Source organism: Eschrichtius robustus, chromosome 13 (genome assembly GCF_028021215.1).
Source record: "Eschrichtius robustus isolate mEscRob2 chromosome 13, mEscRob2.pri, whole genome shotgun sequence".
NCBI lineage: Eukaryota > Metazoa > Chordata > Mammalia > Artiodactyla > Eschrichtiidae > Eschrichtius > Eschrichtius robustus.
In genome coordinates, this window is record NC_090836.1 from 90,971,799 (window position 1) to 90,993,155 (window position 21,357).

The following is a 21,357-nucleotide window of genomic DNA, read 5'->3' on the forward strand; positions in this document are numbered from 1 at the left end:
TGTGCCAGTATCATATCATCTTGATTACTGTAGCTTTGTAGTATTGTCTGAAGTCAGGGAGTCTGATTCCTCCAGCTCCGGTTTTTTTCCCTCAAGACTGCTTTGGCTATTTGGGGTCTTTTGTGTCTCCATACAAATTTTAAGATTTTTTTGTTCTAGTTCTGTAATAAATGCTATTGGTAATTTGATAGGGATTGCACTGAATCTGTAGATTGCTTTGGGTAGTATAGTCATTTTCACAATATTGATTCTTCCAAACCAAGAACATGGTATATCTCTCCATCTGTTTCTATCATCTTTAATTTCTTTCATCAGTGTCTTATACTTTTCTGCATACAGGCCTTTTGTCTCCCTAGGTAGGTTTATTCCTAGGTATTTTATTCTTTTTGTTGCAGTGGTAAATGGGAGTGTTTCCTAATTTCTCTTTCAGATTTTTCATCACTAGTGCATAGGAATGCAAGAGATTTCTGTGCATTAATTTTGTATCCTGAAACTTTACCAAATTCATTGATTAGCTCTAGTAGTTTTCTGGTGGCATCTTTAGGGTTCTCTATGTATAGTATCATGTCATCTGCAAACAGTGACAGTTTTACTTCTTCTTTTCCAATTTGTATTCCTTTTATTTCTTTTTCTACTCTGATTGCCGTGGCTAGGACTTCCAAAACTATGTTGAATAATAGTGGTGAGAGTGGGCATCCTTGTCTTGTTCCTGATCTTAGAGGAAATGCTTTCAGGTTTTCACCATTGAGAATGATGTTTGCTGTGGGTTTGTTGTATATGGCCTTTATTATGTTGTGGTAGGTTACCTCTGTGCCCACTTTCTGGAGAGCTTTTATCATAAATGGGTGTTGAATTTTGTCACAAGCTTTGTCTGCATCTATTGAGATGATCATATGGTTTTTATTCTTCAATTTGTTAATGTGGTGTATATCACATTGATTGTTTTGCGTATCTTGAATAATCCTTGCATCCCTGGGATAAATCCCATTTGATCATGGTGTATGGTGTTGGATTCTGTTTGCTAGTATTTTGTTGAGGATTTCTTCATCTATATTCATCAGTGATATTGGTCTGTAATTTTCTTTTTTTGTAGTATCTTTGTCTGGTTTTGGTATCAGGGTGATGGTGGCCTCATAGAATGAGTTTGGGAATGTTCCTTCCTCTGCAATTGTTTGGAAGAGTTTGAGAAGGATAGGTGTTAGCTCTTCTCTAAATGTTTGATAGAATTCACCTGTGAAGCCATCAGGTCCTGGACTTTTGTTTGTTGGAAGATTTTTAATCACAGTTTCAATTTCATTACTTGTGATTGGTCTGTTCATATTTCCTATTTCTTTCTGGTTCAGTCTTGGAAGGTTATACCTTTCTAAGAATTTGTCCATTTCTTCCAGGTTGTCCATTTTATTGGCATAGAGTTGCTTGTAGTAGTCTCTTAGGATGCTTTGTATTTCTGCAGTGTCTGTTGTAACTTCTCCTTTTTCATTTCTAGTTTTATTGATTTGAGTCCTCTCCCTCTTTTTCTTGATGAGTCTAGCTAATGGTTTATCAATTTTGTTTATCTTCTCAAAGAACCAGCTTTTACTTCTATTGATCTTTGCTATTGTTTTCTTTGTTTCTATTTCATTTATTTCTGCTCTGATCTTTATGATTTCTTTCCTTCCCCTAACTTTGGGTTTTGTTTTTCTTCTTTCTCTAGTTCTTTTATGTGTAAGGTTAGACTATTTATTTCAGATGTTTGTTGTTTCTTCAGGTGGGATTGTATTGCTATAAACTTCCCTCTTAGAACTGCTTTTGCTGCATCCCATAGGTTTTGGATCATCGTGTTTTCATTGTCATTTGTCTGTAGGTATTTTTTGATTTCCTCTTTGATTTCCTCAGTGATCTCTTGGTTTTTTAGTAACGTATTGTTTAGCCTCCATGTGTTTGTGTTTTTTATGTTTTTTTCCCTGTAATTGATTTCTAATCTCATAGTGTTGTGGTCAGAAAAGATGCTTGATATGATTTCAATTTTCTTAAATTTACTGAGGCTTGATTTGTGAACCAAGATGTGATCTATCCTGGAGAATGTCCCATGCGCACTTGAGAAGAAAGTGTAATCTGCCGTTTTTGGATGGAATGTCCTATAAATATCAATTAAATCTATCTGGTCTATTGTGTCATTTAAAGCTTCTGTTTCCTTATTTATTTTCTGTTTGGATGATCTGTCCATTGGTGTTATTGAGGTGTCAAAGTACCCCACTGTTATTGTGTTACTGTCAATTTCCTCTTTTATAGCTGTTAGCAGTTGCCTTCTGTATTGAGGTGCTCCTATGTTGGGTGCATATATATCTATAATTGTTACATCTTCTTCTTGGATTGATCCCTTGATCATTATGTAGTGTCCTTCCTTGTCTCTTGTAACATTCTTTATTTTAAAGTCTATTTTATCTGATATGAGTATTGCTACGCCAGCTTTCTTGATTTCCATTTGCATGGAATATCTTTTTCCATCCCCTCACTTTCAGTCTGTATGTGTCCCTAGGTCTGAAGTGGGTCTCTTGTAGACAGCATATATATGGGTCTTGTTTTTGTATCCATTCAGCAAGCCTGTGTCTTTTGGTTGGAGCATTTAATCCATTCACGTTTAAGGTAATTATCAATATGTATGTTCCTATTACCATTTTCTTAATTGTTTTGGGTTTGTTTTTGTAGGTCCTTTTGTTCTCTTGTGTTTCCCACTTAGAGAAGTTCCTTTAGCATTTGTTGTAGAGCTGGTTTGGTGGTGCTTAATTCTCTTAGCTTTTGCTTGTCTGAAAATCTTTTGACTTCTCCATCGAATCTGATAGAGATCCTTGCTGGGTAGAGCAATCTTGGGTGTAATTTCTTCCCTTTCATCACTTTAAATATGTCATGCCACTCCCTTCTGGCTTGTAGAGTTTCTGCTGAGAAATCAGCTGTTAACTTTATGGGAGTTCCCTTGTATGTTATTTGTCGTTTTTCCCTTGCTGCTTTCAAGAATTTTTCTTTGTCTTTAATTTTTGCCAATTTGATAACTATGTGTCTCGGCATGTTTCTCCTTTGGTTTATCCTGCCTGGGACTCTCTGGGCTTCCTGGACTTGGGTGGCTATTTCCTTTCCCATGTTAGGGAAGTCTTCGACTATAATCTCTTCATATATTTTCTCGGGTCCTTTCTCTCTCTCTTCTCCTGCTGGGACCCCTATAATGCAAATGTTGTTATGTTTAATGTTGTCCCAGAGGTCTCTTAGGCTGTTTTCATTTCTCTTCATTCTTTTTTCTTTGTTCTGTTCCACAACAGTGAATTCCACCATTCTGTTTTCCAGGTCACTTATCCGTTCTTCTGCCTCAGTTATTGTGCCATTGATTCCTTCTAGTGTATTTTTCATTTCAGTTATTGGATTGTTCATCTCTGTTTGTTTGTTCTTTAATTCTTCTAGGTCTTTGTTAAACATTTCTTGCATCTTCTCCGTCTTGGCCTCCATTTTTTTTCCGAGGTCCTGGATCATCTTCACTCTCATTATTCTGAATTTTTTTTCTGGAAAGTTGCCTGTCATCTCCACATTTAGTTTTTTTTCTGGGGCTTTATCTTGTTCCTTCATCTGGTACATAGCCCTCTGCCTTTTCATCTTGTCTGTCTTTCTGTGAATGTGGTTTTTGTTCCACAGGCTGCAGGATTGTAGTTCTTCTTGCTTCTGCTGTCTGCCCTCTGGTGGATGAGGCTATCTAAGAGTCTTGTGCAGGTTTCCTGATGGGAGGGACTGGTGGTGGGTAGAGCTGGATGTTGCTCTGGTGGCCAGAGCTCAGTAAAACTTTAATCCACTTGACTGCTGATGGGTGGGGCTGGGTTCCCTCCCTGTTGGTTGTTTGGCCTGACATGACCCAACACTGGAGCCTACCTGGGCTCTTTGGTGGGGCTAATGGCGGACTGTGGGAGGGCTCACGCCAAGGAGTACTTCCCAGAACTTCTGCTGCCAGTGTCCTTGTCCTCACGGTTGGACAGAGCCACCCCCTGCCTCTGCAGGAGACCCTCCAACACTAGCAGGTAGGTCTGGTTCAGTCTCCTATGGGGTCACTGCTCCTTCCCCCTGGGTCCCGATGAGCACACTACTTTGTGTGTACCCTCCAAGAGTGGAGTCTCTGTTTCACTCAGCCCTGTTGAAGTCCTGCAATGAAATCCCGCTAGCCTTCAGAGTCTGTTTCTCTGGGAATTCCTCCTCCTGTTGCCAGACCCCCAGGCTGGGAAGCCTGACATGGGGCTCAGAACCTTCACTCCAGTGGGTGGACTTCTGTGGTATAAGTGTTCTCCAGTTTGTGAGTCACCCACCCAGCAGTTACGGGATTTGATTGTATTGTGATTGCGCCCCTCATACCATCTCATTGTGGCTTCTCCTTTGTCTTTGGATGTGGGGTATCTTTTTTGGTGAGTTCCAGTGTCTTCCTGTCGATGACTGTTCAGCAGTTAGTTGTGATTCCGGTGCTCTCACAAGAGGGAGTGAGAGCACGTCCTTCTACTCTGTCATCTTGAACCAATCCCCTGATAATGTATCTTTTTTGTTCATCTTATCTGCCTTAGCCTCTGTAGGGACTTGACTTTATAGCCTCTTGATTAACCAGGGTGCTTTGAGCAAAATTTAATCCACGTTTTTTAGAGATAGATGTTAACTTTCATATAGCTCAGGGAACATTTAATAGCTCTTTTTTTGTTCAGTGAACTAGTGTAGTACTGTTGATGTTGGCCAAATGTAGCAACATTTTGAAGAGCAAGTCTTAATCCTTTTGTCTCCAGCTGCTGTCATATAATGGCCTTATATAATACAAAATTCTTGGTGACATATCACACATAAGAGTTTGGATACTTCTTGTCCTCTAATTGGAAGACATAAAATAGGATTGGAGTGCTGAGTAGATAGGGGAGGGGAGCAGAGACAGGGTGGGAAAAATTATGATAAATATAAAATTATCCAATAAAATATCCACCACAGTTAGTGTACTTAAAGTATCTTAGGACTCAGAGTCTTGGAACAAAAAACCAATCCCAGAATTTCAGTGTTAAGATCCTGAAACCTGTAACGTTAAATCTCATACTATACTGTTCAAGGTTATAAAGGTGGCAAGTGTTTGTTCAACCAAAAATAGTCTTTTTTTTTTCAAAAGTAGTTTTTTATGAAACCTCACTCTGTTGCTGTGGTGGTGACTATTTGTCTTCTCTTCCTCTGGGTAGAAGCTACATGAGATTGGTTTGAAGTGGGGAGCTGGAGGGGAGACAGTGTCCAAGTCTGCCTCCTGCCCCCAGAACACTGGCATTTTTCCCATAAGAGAGTGGCATGGTTCAGCAACTTGTGTTTGCTGTGGCTTTGTTTATGTTCTTCTGAGTACCGGGGTGGGGGTAGGGGGAGGGGGTGTTTTTTCAAGGACAAAAGATGAAACCTCAATCCCTGGAGTGATTTTGGGGGTTTGGAATGTTTTACTACATGGGTAAAGGATGGTAAGTTCTTACTCTGTAAGAGTGAATTTCTGGCTGCTGCTTTCATGCTCAGTGAGCAAAGGATTTTGTGACTTTCGTAGCTAATTTCACAGCAAGACATTAAATCATTTTAGCAGCAGCGGACTTGAGGTCAGCTTATGGAAAACAAACATCATTTCCATTAAGCCCTTAAAAGAACCAAGAAAAGAATCAAATGTGCTCTGATCCAGGAATGCACGTCCTGACTTTGTGTGCTGTGGTATCCACAATACCACAGAGCTGACCAGTGTGTCCTCCTGACAGATTTTTTTCCCTGAGGCACATGATGGCTTGTGCTAATTTCATTATATTCTAAAACAGTGTGTGGATCTGATTTAAGTCACCCTTCCATTGAGCTTGAGGAGAGAAGCCTTCTCTCAAGAGACAGATGAGCATGGTCTAAATAGTTAATACATCTGCCTTCCCTTATACTTTCTTCTAAGGCCTTATTGCCTTTGTCTGCTTGGTAAGTGGTATGTGCCTATATATAAGTACCTTTACTTACTTATTTATAAGACTAGACGTTTTTTCTAATTTAGCAGGCAGCAGAAGAGAAACCAGTGAAAATATGTCCCGTCGTTATACACCTAAGCAAATAATAGATGGGTGGTGGAATTACATTTTCACTATGGCATCTGGATACTTCTTAAAAACTCCATAGTTCTCAGAAGCCTCGTCTGGGTCCTCTTTGTTCTTGACCTTTGGGAAACGTGATGACCCCGTTTGGCATTTTTGTTAATGGCCACTAACTAGACGCCTTTTTCTTTTCTTTTATGAGCACCTGAAAAAAGGGAGAGGGACTAGTAGCACACAGTGAATGTCTCAAGTAGGCGCTCTGTCCCAGTGGTTCTTAACCTCAATGCGCATCACAATCACCTGGAAAAAAACCAAAACAGATTTAGCTGGTTTCAGGTGAGGCCCAGGCCTCGTCTTTAAATTTTCTCAAGTGATTCCAATGTATAGCCAAGGCTAAGAATCACTGAGAAGCCTATGGGTTTTCAGACTGTTTCCCCAGAGTTCCTGAAAGTGCCTTAGGGGCTGCCTTAAGAGGAAACAAGTGAGTGCGGACAAATAGAAGGGATTCTAGGCCTGCACTCTCCTTGGCCGTCCCTATCCCCTCTTCTGCCTGAGCAGTTCCACTTTCATCTATTTCATAAATCAGCTTTCTGTGTAGATTTCATTTGTTAAAATAAAAAGGGTGAGGGGTTCCACTACTTTGAAGGAAAAAGTTTTTTAACCGTGGCTCTAGACATAGGTCTTATGAAAGAATGGCAAAACGTATGTTTTAGATCCGGTTTTTAAGGATGGGGAGCATTGAGTCCTTCTGTAAGAATCTGTATGTCAGGCAGCCTCTGAGGAATGTAGACAAATAAATATTTTTTTGTAACAGATTATAGTACCTAGCCCTTGCTCCAAGTGAGAAAAGCCCTGCTCTGTAAAGAAAGTTAACTTGCCCAAGTAAAAGTCTAAAGCAGGGCTGGCAAGCTAGCCACCAGATGATGTAATTAATCGCGGTGTCTTGGTTTTGGCCCGCATGATTTTTTTTTTCCCTGTTTAGACTAGCACTGTTCTCCATTTTACCCTAGTCCTCAATACTCCATGTTATTTATACTTGACCAATTCACTCATTTGCATATCCTTAAGGCCTGGCCCCTGAAACCATTTGTGTTTGTAGACCCTAGAAAGTAACTTATCAGTGATTTGCCATTTGCAGGGATATTTCATTTGATCATTAAAAACATACTGTGTGTACTTGGCTGGTACAAAATGCTGTAACCTCTTTTCTGCTTCTCCAGAAAGATGTTTAAGCTATAAATATTTGGCAGCCATTGAAGGAATTATCTTTTATTTCACCTCAAAAAAAAAAAATAATGTGGCTTTTAATTAAGAGGATAGTTTTGTTTGGTATTAGAACTTCATACAAAGTTTATGGAACTTATTCATCTTACGTACTTTATTAAATCTATTTCCAGAAAGCCAGATGGTATACCTGTCTTTTGGTAGGCTAGATTTCATTCCTTTTTTTAATCTAGGTCAGATCAAATCTAATTAAAATTGTTCTTCTGCTTTATCTTTTATTATTTAAACACTCATTGCCTTCTGTGGTCTCACTAATGGACTAATTTCCTGAGATTATAAATTGGCATGCTTTCATTTTCAGATTCCAGCCTCTCTGTCATCATTTTTCCAATTTTTTGACATATTTGTTTTATGCTGTATCACAAAATAGATTTCTCCTTCTCTGAAATCATTTGTCCCTTATATAATTAATGAAGAAGCTGTGCATCCAAGGATATTTATCCTAACGGCACCAATCAAATTTCATATTTTTAAAAAGCAGCCATGCCTTTAAAAAAAAAAGTTGGCAAGTTCGCTATCACCCATTTCCCAAAGCAAATTAGCAGGAAAAGTCGATTTAAAAAAAATTCCTATAGCAGTTCTATATCATAAAATTGCTATTGCCAATTTTTTGGCTATTATACTCTTTCTTATTATAACTTACAACTTGGACCAGAAAAGTATAGAAAGAGCATAATTTGAAAACATACAGCATAACTTTTTTTTCTTTTTGTAGCATTAATCTTATCACTGGTCATTTAGAGGAACCAATGCCAAACCCCATAGATGAAATGACAGAAGAACAAAAAGAATATGAAGCCATGAAACTTGTCAACATGCTTGATAAACTTTCCAGGTATTGTATTCCCATCCATTTTTTGCTTGGTTTCTAAAAATGTTCTATTTCTTTGTCTCTCTCACTGAGAGTTACCATAGAACAGCAACTCTGGAAATCCATGTTGATTGGAACAGGATGGCCCAGGCAGCAGTAGTTCAGATCTCTCTTGGCTACCATGGTTCTTCTACATGTGCCGCTTATGGATGTGCATTCTTAAACATTTAAGCTCTCAAAGCTAGGAGAGTAACTACTAGGTCATTGTGATATTTAACCAACTAACCTCCCTGTCTTCAAAAAGATGCTGTGAATTAGGTTCAATGATTTTGCTGCTTCTTGTATTTTTTGTTTTAGTCTGTTTTGGTTTTTGTTCCAAATCATGATGCTTTTTTTTTTTTTTTTTTTTTTTTCCATTTTTGATGTGCAAGTTTGCAATTCTTTCTTTCTGGATTGCTGCTAAAACCAAGAATTCTAAAATGTCATGCACCCAATAGGAAAAAGTGAAAAGGAATAGCTCAAATGAAGGATTTTCTGAAAGCAGGCACTTGTATTAATTAGGGATTCTAAAAACAATCTCCCCTTCCCTTCTTGCTTCACACCTCCTTCCCCTCCCCAGATAGCCAGTTTTGAAAATAATTAAATCAAATATATACTAATAAGCAACTAGTCATCTTGGAGGAGTTATTAGAAAGTATTAATTCCTTTCACACTTGCCTGAATTGCTCAATTTTCTAGTCGTATATTGAGTCACTGTCTCCTTTAAGCCATCTTGAGTGAGTGCTTCTGTGTGTTGGTGGGAGCTGCCACTGGAAGGTGAATTTCTTCTGGTCATCTCCTTTTTCACAACAGCTATGCAAAGGCTAGTATCCCTCAATCAAGAGGAGTAGCAACTAGAACGGGAAAGCCAGAAAGCCAACCAGTAAAGGGAAAAGTGTAATAAAGAAACAAGCAGAGGCTAAGAGCACAGCAGGAGGCTTAGAGTAGAAGTGTTCAAAAATAAGAAGAGGCTGACATGGGGAGTGTGACAAGTTAGGGTATTTAGACCTTCTGCAGAGTCTGAGTTTTCACATGATGCTGGTAATGTGGTAGAAGTTGCATAGAAGTAAGTAGCTTCATCCTCTACAAAGCTGATATGACTAGAATTTAGTTAACTTCCAGTTAGTCCTTTTAAATTTCCATCATTTTCCCAAGAAGGTTAGAATCTACAGCTCACTATGCTCACAGTCTTCAAAAGACATTGTTATCTGTTTGCATATGACATTCTCCATACCTTTGGATAGAATATACATGTTCCTTCCCTGAATGAATTTACAATTAAAGAGAAGATGCTGATAGGACAGACCTATAGGAGGCAGAGTAAAAGGTTCTGAATGAACATATAAAAGTAAGATTTGTACTTCCAAAAGGATCTGAGGTAGCTAATGAAACAGTGCTGTAAGTACAGCAGTTGGGATGAGAACCAACAGAGTCCATCTGGTAGACGCTGGAGGGGGAAATGTTAACAAGGGCCTGAGTAGAGCATATTAGCATGAAGACAGTGAACTAGTTAGGTTGAATAAATTACATTTTTCATAAATTTCATTTCAATAATATGAGTTCTTAAAAGATAACACAGATGCTATCCAACTGGCCCATTTGCCCTAGATGAGTAAACACCCAGCAGATGCCCAGCTCAATCTGAAGGTGATACTGATTTTCACATGTATAAAGCAGAGCAAATATGTCTTGTGTTGGCTTTGATGGTATGAATTTTGCCATTAAAGTTGAAGCTAAGGCAACTTTGAGAATAGTCCTAAATCACAGACCTTTTTCATGACATGTGGTGGGATTTTTACATTGTCTGCCTTTATGTGCTTTCTAACATTTGCTCTCACTAATAACAATCAGTGACAAAACTGTATGGAGATCAGCAGTGGGCATTCCAAAGCAGGAATGCAAAGAATGAAGCCATTCTTTATGTGTCTTATGTGTTTGTCTTAAGTTTCTTCTCTCTTTTCACTGTTGTTTTTGGTTTGGTTTTTTAAGGTAAAAAAGATGCCATAAAGCCAAAGTAGATTAAATTCAGTAAATTCAGGGAACATTTATTAAGCAGCTACTCTGTGCAAGGCACTGTGCTAGGAAGATGAGGGAGATTCAGAGGTGAATGTGGTAGTCCGTACCTTTGGAAAACTCACATTTTAGTGTGGGATATGGCTGTAATCTCTTCTAGAATATTCTAGAAGGAAGTAATGACAAAATAAGGTCTGTGTTGAACTGTGAGCACCCAGGAAAAGGAGCAGTTCATTCTGTTGGGATAAATCAGGGACTGTTTCACAGGGAAGGTAGCATTTCTGCTGATCCTTGAAGTTTAAGAGGTATTGAATTGACAAATGGAGAAATGACCATTCATTCTAGGTGGAGGGAAACTTATTCTTATTAATAAGATAAATCTTTTTTATTCACATACTGCATCTTTCTTCCAAAGAGCTCAGGTTATTTTATCATTATTTGAGTAATATGTTATCAGATTTATCATTGGGGAAAGCAAGGCCCAAAGAATTGCCCCAAACATTTCCAAGCTAATGACTGGTGAAAATCCATTTCCTTTCACAGTTTACAAAACACTTTCACATACACTGTCTTTCTAGCTAAAGTAAGGCCTAAGAACTTCATTTTCCAGAACTCAAGACCTTTGCTCTGTCCACTGTGCTACTGTGTCTGTCTGTTAGAGTCAGTGTTTGCCAGAACATTTCCTAATCATCCTCTTCAGCAGTGTGCTGTTGGTTAGTTCCTTCAACTGTCACTCTAAGGATGTTCCGCATCCCACCAAGTCTTGCTGTGCCATGAGTGTACTGTAGCTTTGTCTGATTAACTTTCTTTCCAAAAGTGAAATCATTTTCTCCTGGGCCTGATTTGAAAGGCGTGCGAGTAAAGGATAGGATTGGAGGTGATGTGGCCAATGAATGGACGCTAGACACTTCCTTTTTTCCATCCATAGGAGAGCAGATGTGAACGACCTGCACCAGGATGGTGGTTAGCAACAGTGGCCCGTGCCAAAGCACTTACCAAAGTGATGACTAAGGTTGGTCATGCCAAGTACTGTTACTGAGCCTGGTGTAGGGTACAGATGTTATTTACCACCAAAACTGTAAAACCACCAATGCAAAAATTAAAATTACATTTCCATTTTGCCTCCATGCCGGACATAGCCACTGCCTCAAGTTGCTCACCACCTTAGCAGCTTTATCTCAGCTAGATTTTTAAGGATACTGGAGAGATTAGCGCTCAAACATTTTCTTCCCATTGACTACCAACTGACAGTATATTCCAAGTGATTTTTTTAAATTTTTTTTTTAGTATAAGGATTGTATTTGTGACAGATGTAGATAAGGGGACTGGCAATGGACCTAGAGGTCTTAAGAGTTTGAGAATAATTTGAACCCCATAAATCCCATCATGTCTAGCTAGTACAGTGCCTTGTACCCTGTGGTTTCCCCAGTGTGTGATGATGAAATAATGTATAAAGCAGATCCCCAAATCGAAGGTTAATTTTTTGCTCAATAAAATAGCCTACATGGTTTAAAGACTTGAAAGTATACTTTTGTCAGTTCCATTTCTTGGCCAGATGTCATAAAATTCAGGTCTGGGAAGGAATTCTATAAGGTACTTTGGCCCACGACTGGCTAATTTAAATATTGGGGTACCTAACTTCTTTAATATAGAATGATAATTGTAATATTTATCAGACATAAGCATAAGGCCTGAGGCATAAGATTATAGAAAGCTTCATTTGACATTTTTTTTAACGTGAGAACAGAGGTGGAAAAGGGGATGAAATTTGCCTGCCTCTCCACCTCCTCTTTCCTTTTCTGAATTGGAAAAATAATAAGGCCCTGCAATTTAAGCGGGAGATTAGAATGGGGATTGTATGTGGTTAAGCAAGTCCAGTGTGGCTAAGACAACTGCATTCACCTCAGCTACAGCACACGAGCCGCATGTAGTGACGCGGCCTCCTCCACAAAAGGGGAGAGAGGATTGACTGGCTTAAGCCTAAGTTAACCAAGGGAAGTAATATTTCAAGTTTCAGTTTTGTTTTGACTTTTCTAATCCCATTTAGTTTCTTAATTGGAACCAGGACTGATTAATCTTCTACTCTCCCCTTACCCCATCACTGTTTAACAAGGTACATTGCCTTTATTGCTTATATATTCTGTCAAAATCTTCTAAAACTTACATTTATATAAATAATTGTTTTCCATTTCTTCCTTTTCTTATCTACTCCTTATCCAATATATATATTTTGCCAGCCTTTGTGTAGTATTTGGGACATGGCTTTCTTAGTAAATGCAAGTATCAAATATAGGAATAGTTCCCCTTTAATCCAAAGGTTATTTTTAAATTTATGGAAGCTGGGACAGGTAATTTATGACTGAAAAGTAATAACTACATAAGTTTTTTCTTGTAACTAAATTACTTTACTTACAAAAATAACTGTGATTACTCCCACCTTTATGATGACTTAATCAAGGAAATGCTTTTTAGGTACATTTCAGAAATATGATCCAGTCTTTATAGCATTGTGAGATCTATTTTAGGTACGAAAGTGTCAAGATCTTAATTTACATCAGAAAATCCTTTGGATCTGCACTGTCCAATATGGTAACCACTAGCCATATATGACTATGGCTAGTCTGAATTGGGATGTCCTGTAAGTGTTAAATACTCAGACTTTCAAAGACTCAGTACAAAAAGAGAATGTAAAATAAATATCTCAATTGTTTAATATGGGTTTTATATTGAAATAATATTTTTGATACATTGGATTAAACATATTATTTTATAGTTAATTTTACCTATCTTTTCTCACTTTTTCTATGTGGCTACTAGAACATTTAAGATTACATATATGGCTTACATCATATTTGTATTAGATAGCACTGTTCTACATCATTAAAATACACTGCAATGTTGCTTAGAAGCTTAATTAAGGGAACTTGGATCCAGTTAAACTGATATACCCTTAAAGTGGTAGGGGAGGACTAATTTGAGAAGCTGGCTGGACGTCTCTTAGTAGGGTGCCACGCAAACTTAGTATTGCCCATCATTGGCCTTTAACTCTGTAGTAGGAGTGAGTGCCTACTTTGAGCTCTTGGTTTAAGCACTAGGTGAAATGACTTCTGTTTATCAGAGAAACATCAAATAAGAATAATCTCCATTGACTGTTTGCTCTCAGTCACCCTCCTCCTTTAACTTTTAAGACTTTCTGATTGATTGAGAAGAGCATGTACGAACTTCCATTTCTACTGCTTTATTCAACAGTGTCAGCTGGCATGCTGACCTCTTATTAATATTTATTTTGCTAATTTTGGACAACAGGAAAGAAAGGTTCTGTAGAGAAATTACCAAGAAATAAAGATCACCTTCACTTAAGGACAAAACTGAGTTTTATTTTTCGAGCACTATCCCTAACCTCTTTCTCTATATTTTCTTAACCATGCTCTTTAATGTGAGGTAGATAGCAAATTTTTAGAAGCTTTGCATGTGATCTTCTAACAGAAATGAGAATAATAAAAGACTAATATTTATATAGTGCTTTAAAGTTTAAAAAGTATCTCCACTGACTGTTAAAACAGCCCTGTGAATTAGATAGGGCAAGAGATATTTTATTGAGGAGTAAATGGGACCAATGATGAAGTGACTGAACCAAGATCAGGCATCTGGTTAATGACACAGTCAGGATTTGGTTCTTAGTCTTCATATTCCAGATCTTATGTTATTTTGAAAAATTACCAACAGCTCTCAGATTTGTCAGTCTGATTATTTTTAATAATATGCTCTAAATTTTAAATAGATGCAAAGCACGAAGACAGAGAGTAAGCATATTTACCTGACAAAGAAATTAAGATTTGGAGGCCATTCATTCATTCCTGCTTTTTCATTCCATAGTTGAGCTTTTCTCAAATATCAAGTCAGGTCCTAAGTAGCTTATATCAAAAACAGAAAACAAACAGAAACAACTTCATATGAAGGAAACCAGTAAAACTGCTATGATTCTTATGTTAATAAAGTCTTTTAATTATTTTGAAAATAGAATGATTATAGGTATTCTAACAAATTCTTACATTCAGTGTGATCATTTTAAGAAAATTAACTTTAGAAAGACTTACTTACTTATTTACAGGACTGTTGCCTGTTTAGGCAACTCCTGAAGTGGAAGGACATGGTGTAGATAACATGCCATATCCATTTGTCTTGGGAATGATATTTTTATGTTACGTATTTTACCTTCCCAATTAACTGTACCCAATCCCAAAGCATAATGGTGAGGCTGAGGGAAGGATCTCAGAAATGTTTTTGAAAAATGCAGCTTGAAGACCTCGAATTTGGTATAGAAAAGTCACCACACCTCTCCTGCCTACTGGGTTAGTGGCTTAGTGAAAGAACAGTAAAACCAACCAGTCAGCACTAGGAAGCCATTAGATGAAAGATTATACTGAAAGACGAAGGATCAGCAAAGGACACTCTTTCATAGTATATAACTGAATATGTTAACCAGTGCCAAAGGTTGTTTTAATTTCTGTGAGGAAAAAAGCGTTAAAAACACTTAAGAATATCACAAGTTATTGGGAAATCCATTGTACTTCAGTGGATTATGGACTGTTCCATTGATACTGAAATCTTGAAATAAGATGCACTCTCAGACTTGGAATTATAGCAAAGATTACAGAGCTTCTTTCTCTGGGCTCTCACAGGCTCCATTACAGCAGGCACTTTTGGAAAAGCTCTGTTAATTAAAATGCTTTATTTATATACTAATTTTCATCCTATCTTTCAAATGTGAAAGGGAATTAAATATGAAATGGCTAATTTTAAATGTCAGGGTTCTTTTTTTTCCAAGCCAACCTTACATTAAGAACAGGAATCCCTGTGCCAAAGAAATGGTTCCCAATTATGCCATCATGGGTTTTGTTATACATTGTACAGAAGTCAACAAAACAAGTAGGTAACAGGACCTGCCTAAATAGCAGCCACCCTCATTAAAATCAGAGAATTAATCAGGGGGTGACTGAAGGAAGCAATGCTTCATAGGCTCCCCCTTTTTCTTCTTTTCTAATCATAGAACAAAATATGTTACATAAAAGGATCGGAACTATTATGCAGTACTCAATTAGAGGGAGGTGAATAGGTCTCTAACATGCTGTTTTATCAAAAGAGCAGACTGGTGTTTGCATGACTGTTGTTTCATTACAGACCCTGTCATTAATTCCATGTGTCAATACTGCCCTGTAGTACACAGAGCAGACAAGAAAGAAGAGCCCTTGAAAACAAGGGAATGATTTTTGAGTCGTTATCAAGCTAAGTGGCAAGCGGGAAGCTGAAACTCGTATAGGTAAATTCGAAGGGACTCTTGGGAGATCTGCAAGTGGGAAACAAGAATGCATTTTACCAACTGCTTAATTATGTCCTGTTTTTCAACAAGTACACTTGAATTGAATGCTTTGTTTGTATTGCACAAAAACATGTGCTGTGGGCAAGAGTATTCTCTTGTTTCCAGGTCAAGTAAGGTGTTTTATACACATACACATACACATCTGGCCTATTCTATAATGTGCTATTGGGTATGTTAGTATCTGAGCCCCAATATTGCACTGTCATTTCTGGGAAAAAGAGTTATGTAGGAACCAGAAGCCTAAAAAGTGGAACCTTCTCTGAGGTCCTGAGAGGTTACATAAGCCCAGACATCCCAGAGGACCATACTTACAGGGAAATGGTGGCTCAGGAAAATGTTGAACTATATCTGGGGAAAAAAAAGACAGACTATAAAATTTTAAATATGGTATAAATCCCATAATCTCCCACCCCTAAATCTTTAAGAAAGTACTTTTGTGGTTTCCATTAGCAGTCCTAAGGGTTAGGCTGGGGCAAAATAAGGTTTCCTTTCTTGGACGTGCTTTATCTGTGTCCTCGTGCCTGGCCAAGCCCTTATAGATTATGGTTCCTTATCGTTTAGTAAGATCAAATTTCTAAATGATGTTTCGTTCCAGTTGAACATTCTTGGAGGCTTATCTCTTCCCTGGCCAGATGCCTGATCAGATGAGAAGCCCGCCATGATACTGTCACAGTGCCTAGAATGGGCTCTTTATCCAGTAGACATCACTGTACTTTTTGATGATAACGAGGGCAGTCTTAACTTGTGTTAAGGCCTGTGTATAGCATTGAAGGTAAGTATGAAGGAGTTATTGCTATGTGAATATCTTAATCCTGATGCACATTTCAATATACAGTATCTTCGTTTAACCATGATCTACATATATCTGACACCTAGCCATCCTTTTTCGATGGGACCTTCATAATTTAGGACCAGTAACTCTTCATGAAATGGCCTGTTTATTGAGGGCCATGATTGAATTTAGATCCTTCCTTGTAACATTTGCCATTGCTTTGATTTACTTTTGGAATCATTCTAATCATTTGCTGGTAGCTTTGCAGGAAGGACTTGTGGTCTTGGTGTATGTCAGTGACAATTAGGTAGGATGCTGTGTTTGACTCTTAGGTTTAGAAGATCTTGATTAGAAACAAAAGCTTAGCAGTATTGAGTTTTAGTGTCTTAAAAACCTAGCAGCTTTTTAAGTAGATCAAAATTATTTAGTAGCCTAATATTTAGACTCCTAGAATTAGAATCTTGGGGATCATCTTGTCCAACCCCTTCATTTTATATAGATGGGGAGACTGAAGCCCAGAGAAGGAAATGACTTGCCCAAGGACACCCAGCAAGTCAGTGGAAAATCTGAGACTAGAATCTAGACCCACTGGTGCCCCATATATAAGCAGCTGAGTCTATACTAATTAGTGGTTGGAAATCCCAGGTTGTATGGTACAAAGAGGGCCTTGACTTCGGGACTGTCAGAATGTCTGATGACACTGACTCATCAGGGAAATAACTGCAGTTAAAATAATATGAGGATGTTTCCTGGCAAATGGTTCTCTACCATTGTCCATTTATGCTATGACCCATCTATTACATTCTTTCAATAAACATTTACTGAGCACCTACTGTGTGCCCATCCTATACTAGATACTGCAAATCACAGCCAGATAAGACATGGACTCTGCCCTCAAGTTGCTCACAGTCCAGTAGAGAATGAGAAATCCCTGGAAAGCATTATGCAGAATTTCCTGTAGAATGCTAATACTTTTCCTAACTGCAAATCTTGGTGATGAAAGTGAAACTTCTACCCAAAGATCCAGCTTTTCTCTTGGTCAGGGTTTGTTTATTAGGAGTCCCATAAAACACCATGCCTTTTCTTTCTGTGAAAGTGCAAGATAATACCAACTGCAGCTAAATTGAGTTCATAAACACTTTTTGAGGCTCTACTATCTGCAAGGCACTGTGCTAGACACATAGGGATATGAAAATGAATAAAGCATAGAACATTTTCTTTTTAATATGTCAAAGGAATATTGTTTTATAGCCTTCAATGTTTGTAATGAGAATTATTTTTAATAAATATTCTTAAATATGGGACCCTTGAAATAGAAGACAAAAATACCTCTGTACTATAATCCAGACTCGTCAGCCCAGGATTTCAAAGTCTCCATCCAAATCCTCTTTTGTACCCCATATCTGTTTTGAGCTTTCTTTTTCCTTTACCTCTGCCAAGCCAGCCTGCTTGCCAATCCCTGCACACAACTAACCCTTGCTTCTGTGCCTTTGCTTGACTAATCTTCTGCTTCTGGGATGCCTTTCTCCCCATGAATCCATGTCCATCACTGCCATTACAGTCTGGCCCTGAGTCCATCTCCTGCCGGGAGCCTGTGATCAGCATCCCCATCTCCTCCGTGTCCCTCCCATGTGTACATAGCCCATATGACTGGTGGAATAACGGTTCTGTGGTATTCATGAATGCTTCCCATTCTCTGTCCACATCTTGCTGATCTAGATACAACAGATCTTATTAAATGAAACAGTTTAGTATAACCAGGTCATTTATCAGACCTTTTAGGAGTAAGTCTCTATATCAAAGACTTCATTTTGGTATTTGTGGGCTGTTATATGATAGAGAGGAAGATCAGAATCGTTAAGATGGGGGTTTGAAAAGTAAGCCCGGGGTCCATAAGAAAAAACAGTAACATATCTGTAAGTGATCCTCTCTCCTTCCACTCCCAAACAGGATGAGAAATCGCCTTTAAATACATTTCAAATACAGTAAGGGTGTATAGAACTGTCAAGCTAGGGAAAGCAGGGCTCTGCCTGTTAATCATCTCAAGCTTGTTGATCTGCTGTTCTGTAATTCCTTTAATATTGTTTAATGTGTGTGTGTTTTACCTTCTGAACTGACTAAAAGCTTCTTGAGGACAGGGACCATGTCTTTTATTTGCTTCTGCATATTCTTCTCCCACTTATTCCCAAAGAGTACCCTAACAATCTTGTGGAAGCCTTCCTTCCATAAACACATAAGGGACAGGAAATGCATCTTGTGGGTTCCAACTACATTCCGGCCATTGCATTATGCACTTTTTATGTATAATGACCTTTCACCCTCATGACAACTCAGTGAACTGGGTATTCCTATCCCAATTCTACAGATAAGGAAATTGAAGTTCAGAGAGTTCAAGGTCTTACTGCTAGTGAGTGGTAGATCCAGGATTAGAACCTAGGTCTGTCTGATTCCAAAACCTATATATGCCTTTCGCTATACCACAATAATAATAACTAATATTTAGGACTCCTTTACAGTTCATAGAACTCTTTCATCTGCACTATTATTATTGCAATTACTACTACCACTGCTGGTACTACTACCCCTTAAGCCATCACTAGGAAGTAGGTAGCGCTAGTATCATTAACCCCATTTCACAGATGGGAGTACAGAGACTCAGAGACTTGCCCAAGATCACACAACTGGTAAGTGGAAGAGCCAGGACTTCAGACAGACTTCCTGACTCTAGATCTTTTTGTTCTTTCCACTGTATCACATTGCTGCCTTAATTTATTTGCATGAATGCGTGATTATGTGGCCAGTTATCACTGACACCTCTCCTGCAGGAATGTCAGTAAGACCAAGCATCGCATGGAGCCATGTGGAAAAGACAATAATTCATACCCTCAGAGGAGCTTCTATGTTAGTAGAGGGGTGATACATAAGACCTAAAAAATAAAGCCTTGAGAAGAATAGTTCACAAATGAGAATTAAAATATGAGCCCCTTTATTCTATAGATGAATTCCCATAATTTGGCCATAAAACTTTTGTAATGTTCTTAATTATTTCTATTATAAAATTGGATTAGGGAGTGGGGTGAAATCGATGGACTTGATTTGAAAATATTCCTCCTGGGTTTGGATGAGAAAGTGCTAGCTACTTTGTGCAAGCTGGTAGCTAGCTCCAGTATCATCCTGTTACCAAAGAAATGCTGGAGTGTTAGGAGTGATGGCATATCCACCCAGCAATTCACTATCTTGGTAGAATTCCTGTAGTCTCATCTGCTGATCCGACTTCTACCTACCCATACCCTTCAACCCCACCCCCACCTTACTGTACCCTCAGTCCACCAGCCCCTTCAGACCTTTGAACTTTCTGATCCCTTAATGTTTCACCCCAGAAGGTGATCCCCTTCTCCTTTGGTATCGATTATTAGTAAACAGTGTCCAGTATCACAAAGTCCTTCAGCACCATCGGAACTAGGAAACAGTTACTAAAGTATAGATACGTATAGTATGTATTCGTGCTGAAGAGAAGTTTCAGTGGAAGCAGATCGTTTTCTGGTTCCTCTAAGCATTTCTCCCTGGTTGTCATGCAGAGCTGTTCGCTGTCCTGAAAGATGTCAGCGTCTGCCCCCCGCCCCCGAGCTGCTGCACCTGCTGTGCTCTTGCCGCAGCGAGCGGGTCGCCGCCCACGTGGCCATCGGAGCGAGGCTGCAGCCACACTCTGCTCCTCACCCCCCCCCCACCTCCGCCCTTCCAGCGGACCGCAGCTCTGCCCTGGAAGGAAGGCCTTTCCTTCCTACAGCCACAGCCATGATCCAGCTCCCTGTCTCCTCTCACGCCGTTACTGTTACAGTGACATCCTCGTGGCTCGTCTCCCCGCCGCAGTTTCCCCTATTCCAGTGTGCCTTTTGCACTGCTGCCAGAGATGCTTCCCTGTAAAACAAACCTGATGACAGGGCATTCCTTACAGGCCAAGACCCGAGCTCCTTGCTTTGGCATTCAAGACACTTGACTACTAGACCCCAAACTACCCTTGCAGACTTGTCTCCTCCTGCTCCTTCACTGAACCTCACCACTCCCCAAACACTGGGCCCTGTCCCAGCTTCATGGGAGCCGAGGAAGAAATTGACACAATCCGAAAAGGTCTACAAAGAAAAATCACAAGTAGTTGGGACCATACAGAGCCCTCCACACAGACTCCTTTGCCTGAAAAGATCTGTACTATCTTTGCGTGGCATAGGACACCTCATTGGAGGTGCCGTTCCCACCTTCCCCAGGCAGTTTGGTTGATGCTTCATCTCAGGAGCTGTGATTTCTTTTGTTCATGACTCTGTTACAGCATTTACCCCATTTTATGTTCTAAGTTATTTTTCACGTATATGTTTCACTCACTCCTCAAGGGCATCAGCTGTGCCTAGTCTTCCTTTTATTCCCAGTATATGACACAGTTCCTGGCACATAGTCCTTGAACAGCTGAACTCAGAGTGTGTTCCTTCAGTGCAGTTATAGCAGTTAATCCAGATGTGTGTGCTGCAAAGAGCACTGGACTGGGATTCAGAGACCTATGTCCCAGGTCCAACTTTGCCATTAGATATGTGACCTTGGGTAAGTCACTCCAGTCTCCTTTATTAAACAAGGGGGTTGGACTAAATGATCTCTAAGGCCCCTTCAACTTTAAGTTCTATGATTCTGACTCCATTTCTTGGATCAGGAAACACATTTCCTACTTTATAGTATTTAGCAGCCTCAACCAGTCAACCATCCACATTACTCAAATAGAGTTTTCAGACTCTCAGCAATAGTCTTCTGGTACTAGACAGAGCTGCTTGATTAGGTTCCTGTTGACCTATCCAGTGACCACTGAGCTGTTCTTCCCCTTCCCCAGTAAGTTTCTCTGCAGCTATAACACCGTCACACTGCTATGTGGCCGGCCCTTCCGAGGGGAGCCCTTCTTTGTGCTGGCCTAAGGGACAACAGCAAGGAAGCAGAGGGAGAGGAG

The 21,357-nt window shown here is 39.2% G+C and overlaps 1 protein-coding gene across 9 annotated transcripts in view; it reads left to right on the plus strand.

Annotated features, from left to right (window-relative positions):
- The window catches only part of RIC8B (RIC8 guanine nucleotide exchange factor B), a 115,691-nt gene that overhangs the window by 92,020 nt on the left and 2,314 nt on the right, over nucleotides 1-21,357 (plus strand). For 2 of the 9 annotated variants that reach the window (XM_068561248.1, XM_068561244.1), the window contains exon 9: nucleotides 8,074-8,193. The exons of 1 other annotated variant lie outside the window; for it this stretch is intronic. In XM_068561248.1, coding sequence (XP_068417349.1) covers nucleotides 8,074-8,193 — 120 coding nt within the window. Of the gene's footprint in view, nucleotides 1-8,073; nucleotides 8,194-11,149; nucleotides 12,375-15,402; nucleotides 16,005-16,196; nucleotides 16,374-21,357 lie in introns of those variants that run through there. 6 more of the 9 variants (XR_011076015.1, XR_011076017.1, XR_011076016.1 and 3 more) reach the window with 6 other exon arrangements.